The 4,027-nt window shown below is 49.5% G+C and overlaps 1 protein-coding gene across 2 annotated transcripts; it reads right to left on the bottom strand.

The window, feature by feature from the left end:
- Positions 1 to 46: 46 nt before the first annotated feature.
- On the bottom strand, positions 47 to 3,808 carry GPR171 (G protein-coupled receptor 171). 2 transcript variants are annotated; one of them, XM_027685659.1, is made up of 3 exons: positions 3,699 to 3,808; positions 1,189 to 2,276; positions 47 to 1,125 (listed from the first exon to the last, which is right to left on the bottom strand). In XM_027685659.1, exons 2-3 carry the CDS (start codon positions 2,226 to 2,228, stop codon positions 825 to 827), a joined length of 1,341 nt encoding a protein of 446 aa, XP_027541460.1. In that variant the 5' UTR covers positions 2,229 to 2,276; positions 3,699 to 3,808; the 3' UTR covers positions 47 to 824. The 2 variants fall into 2 exon arrangements, with proteins under 2 accessions (XP_027541460.1, XP_027541459.1); XM_027685658.1 differs by having other exon boundaries at positions 47 to 2,276.
- Between the last annotated feature and the right edge of the window lie 219 nt (positions 3,809 to 4,027).

The raw sequence follows: 4,027 nt of genomic DNA, 5'->3' as shown, positions 1-4,027 counted from the left end.
TGGTGCTGCCTGCTGGGCCAGCAGAGCATTTCCAGGGAGGGAAGCCCAAAGATTAGAAAAAAGATAACTTGGTTTTGTTTCTGAAATAGTTTTGATTTGCAGATGGAGCTAATCTAAGTAGCTGGATTTTGCCAATGCAAATTGATTTTTAAATTTTGATTATTAATTATTGTGCATATGCATAAGTTTTGGAAGTAAATGTATATCAGAATATTAATAAACTTAGCTGCTGTTTTATAAATTTTTATGAACAGAAAACAAGCAAACAGAACAAGCTGAAATCTTTGTTTTAAAACTTGCTTGAATTTTCTATAATAACATGTTAGGTTTTTTCCTATTTGTTGAAGCAGCAGCAAGGAGAGGCAATGGAACTTGGTAAGAACAAGAAATTTATTTATTAAAACTGCAGGTATGATATAGGCAGATACAATAATTTTTAATCAGTGCAGTTTAAAATCCCTGTCTGGAGTAAGTAATGCCCTCTGAAATGCTTTTGGGTTAATCATGTGCACGAAAAAACTTTGCAGCTGAAGAACTCCTGTTCAGTAATTTCTTCACTTGACTGCACCAAGTCATTTAATATAGTAAATACACACTACTTAACTTAGAAAAGGTGAGTTCAGGTGTTTGCCATAAATAATTCTGAAGTATGTTTGAGTCTGAACACGTGCTGTCACACGTTGCTGATCCCTGGTGGGTCACCACTGTTCACTGAGCTGTTTGTGGGAGGCATCGTTGGAGGCTCTGTGAGCTCAGACCCCCCGTGTGAGTGTGGAACACAGAGATGGGGATTTATTGATCGAGTGTTTTCCTTCTGCTCGGGCTCATGAATCCTCAGGAGCGTTGTCACCTGCGGTGTCTGTGCACACAGTCACCCAACAGCTGTCAGAGCTGCTGCTGGGCTCACTCTGTGCCTGGGTTTGAGAGCTGGGGCTGTGTGTCTGCTGGTCACTGCTGCTGGTGGGCTCAGGTTCACTCTGTCCCCGTGTTTGAGAGCTGGGGCCATGTATCTGCTGGTCACTGCTGCAGGTGGGCTCAGGCTCACTCTGTGCCCGTGTCTGAGAGCTGGGGCCATGTATCTGCTGTTCAGTGCTGCTGGTGGGCTCACTCTGTGCCCGTGTTTGACAGTCAGGGCCATGTATCTCCTGGTCAGTGCTGCAGGTGGGCTCACTCTGTGCCCATGTCTGAGAGTTGGGGCTGTGTATCTGCTGTTCAGAGCTGCTGGTGGGCTCACTCTGTGCCCATGTTTGACAGTCAGGGCCATGTATCTGCTCACTGCTGTGCTGCAGCTCCACATCTGCGCGAGCCTTTGTCTGCTTGGGGGCTGCAAATGCCTCTGTGAACTTCAGCCGGAAGGATTTGGAGAGGTGGTAATAGAGGATGGGGTCGAAGCAGAGGTTTGAGACGGCAAAGAGCAGGGTGGACTCCTTGGCTTTGAAGAGGGCCCGGCGGAGGGGGCAGCTGGCCGCGCTGTCCCGCTGGCTCAGCGTGTAGGGGATGCGCACGGCGTGGTAGGGCACGAAGCACAGCAGGTACCCGGCCGTCACCAGCAGGATGTGGGTCAGCGCCTTCCTCACGCTGCCGTAGCTCTCGCTGTACTTGTGGCGGTGCAGCTGCCTGACCACCAGGAAGTTGGAGATCAGGATCACGGCCGAGAAGTTCAGGAATATGGCCGTGCAGATGAAGTTGGTGAACACGTGCCAGTCTCTCCCGAACTTGGTTTTGAAGTCGATGCACCCCGCGCCGGGTCTCTCCTCGATGTGCTGGATGGGAATGGCCATGTTGGGCACGGTGATGAGCAGCACCATGACCCACACGACCGCGGACAGGGTCTTGGCAAAGCCGGGCTCCTGGATGCGGTAGATCTTGGAGCTGTGCACCAGCTGCAGGCAGCGATCCATGCTCACAAATCCCAGAAATATGATTGACAGGTACATGTTCAGGTAGATGAAACAGGCTGTAACCTGGCAGTGGAATATTCTCAGATTCCAGGACGCAATTCCTAGGTCGACAATGATCTTCATTGGCAAAGTCAAAGTCAACAGGAAATCTGCAGTGAGGAGGTTGATCAGGTAGATGCTCATAGGTTTGTGTTTCTGATGCTTCTGTGTGAATGCCCACAGGGCGAAAAAGCTTCCAATAATTCCCATGAGAAAAATCAAGTAGTAAAAATAGGTAAAAGGTTCCATTTCTTCATAGATGTGGCATTCTGAAACGTTGCTTGACATTGTAAACTCCTGTGTGAGTTGGCTTTGCTGACTCGAGGTATCAAGGACCTACGAAAAGAACCGAGAGGACATCAGTGACATCCACCTTTCCTAAGAGACAGGAGTTATTCTCTTAGAATTCTGTTTGATTAATTTCAAGAAAAAATGCAATTAGGAAGAAATATTTTTCTCGCTCTTCATGCTGCTCCCCAGATGATCAGGAGGGCTTTGTTCTCATGTTGGAAGACTTAGGAATATATTAGGATTTGTTCCTGAAACCATAGAGCCTTCTGAGCAGCTTTTCCACTGGAGCAGCCTTTCTGGGAGGGTTTGGTTCGACACCCACCCTCAGCCAACGTGCCAGAGAAAAAGGTTTGAATCTATTTAAGCATTTAGTTAACAATGCTAAAACTTCATAATTTTTTTTTTTAAGGATTGAAACTATGCCTATAAAAAAGTAATCTTTGTACCAGCCTTGTTCTGTAAAAATGTGTTGGGAGTTCTGAGTGAGTGCACTGGCAGACCAATATGTGGATATGTCTAATGGGTGAGCAAATGGTTCTGACCAGTCCTGAGGTTTGCACGCTGCTCTCTCTTCCCACTTGAACAAATTAATCGTATGTCTTTATGAAACTTTTAGGAAAGGGACATTTTGAAAGAAGCAGATAATAAGTAATGTTGCTCATTTCCTTTGTAAGCTTCACCAGAAATTAAAGGGGAGAAAAGTAAAAAATATTGGTCCTATTTCAACTAAATATATGACTCCATGACTGAGGGGCTCGTTTGTCTGCTACACTGCAGGCTGCTACATAGAATGGCTGTGGGAAAGGCTGTTCCTTTGAATTTCTTGGAATGAAAACCAATACATTTATGTCTTGAGTAGCATCAGAATGCAACACTTCTATTTCTTTATATTGTTTCTAATATTAATATACAATATAAGAGAACTACTGCAGCTGCACGTGTAACTTCTGCTGTAAAATATGTATCCAGACGTGCATAATTTGTAAAGCAAAACGATTGCAGATACTCCAGTGGTTTAAAAGGGGGAGGAAGCAGTTCACTCCTTGCAGTTGGCTTTCTGCCCCTGTTGTGCTGAGCACAGGTACCTGGGTGGAACTGAGCGTGGTGAGTGTGGTGAGGGGAGGGCAGGCGGTGCCGGGCTCGCTGCTCCCCAGGCACCGGAGTTCCTGCCCTGCCCTCGGAGCATCCCGGCTCGTCCCGTCCTGTGCGGGGCGAGGAGCCCCCGGCAAACCGAGCCCCGAGGGGCTGCTGGGCTGGAGCCCCCATAAAACCGAGCCCCGAGGGGCTGCTGGGCCGGAGCCCCGCGGGCACAGTGCGGCTCTGCCCGGGTGACACTGGCACCGACAGCGAGCCCGGTTTGCTGAGCCCGACCCCGACCCCGACCCCCGTGCGTTTGGCACAGCCGGGTCTCTGACTGTACATCCACGGGCATCCAAACGGGCTGAAACAGAGCCTGACCCCACGTACCTGTCCCTGTGGCCTGGGCTCTCCTGAGCATCGGTCTGCAGAGGTCTGATGTGTCCCAGCGACTGCTCCCCCAGCCCGATGCTGTGTGACCTTCTTCTCCTCCGGCCGCCTCCGCGGGGCTCTGAAAACGTGGCTGTGGTTTTTAAATGAGGCGACTGACGCAGTTAAACCCAGAGTTCAAGCGGCTAAATCACGTGGAAGGTACCCGAAAGAGTGGGACAGAAAGACGTAAGTGCTCACGGAACAGCCCCGAGCCCTCTCTTTCCTGTTCCCGGGGAGGGGCACCCCCAGTGCTGCCCACGGGGGCTGTGCCCCGACACCCCCAGTGC

Source organism: Neopelma chrysocephalum, unplaced genomic scaffold (genome assembly GCF_003984885.1).
Source record: "Neopelma chrysocephalum unplaced genomic scaffold, ASM398488v2 Primary Assembly neopelma1_69, whole genome shotgun sequence".
NCBI classification, from domain to species: Eukaryota; Metazoa; Chordata; class Aves; order Passeriformes; family Pipridae; genus Neopelma; species Neopelma chrysocephalum.
This window is presented reverse-complemented; position numbering and strand designations above follow the sequence as displayed.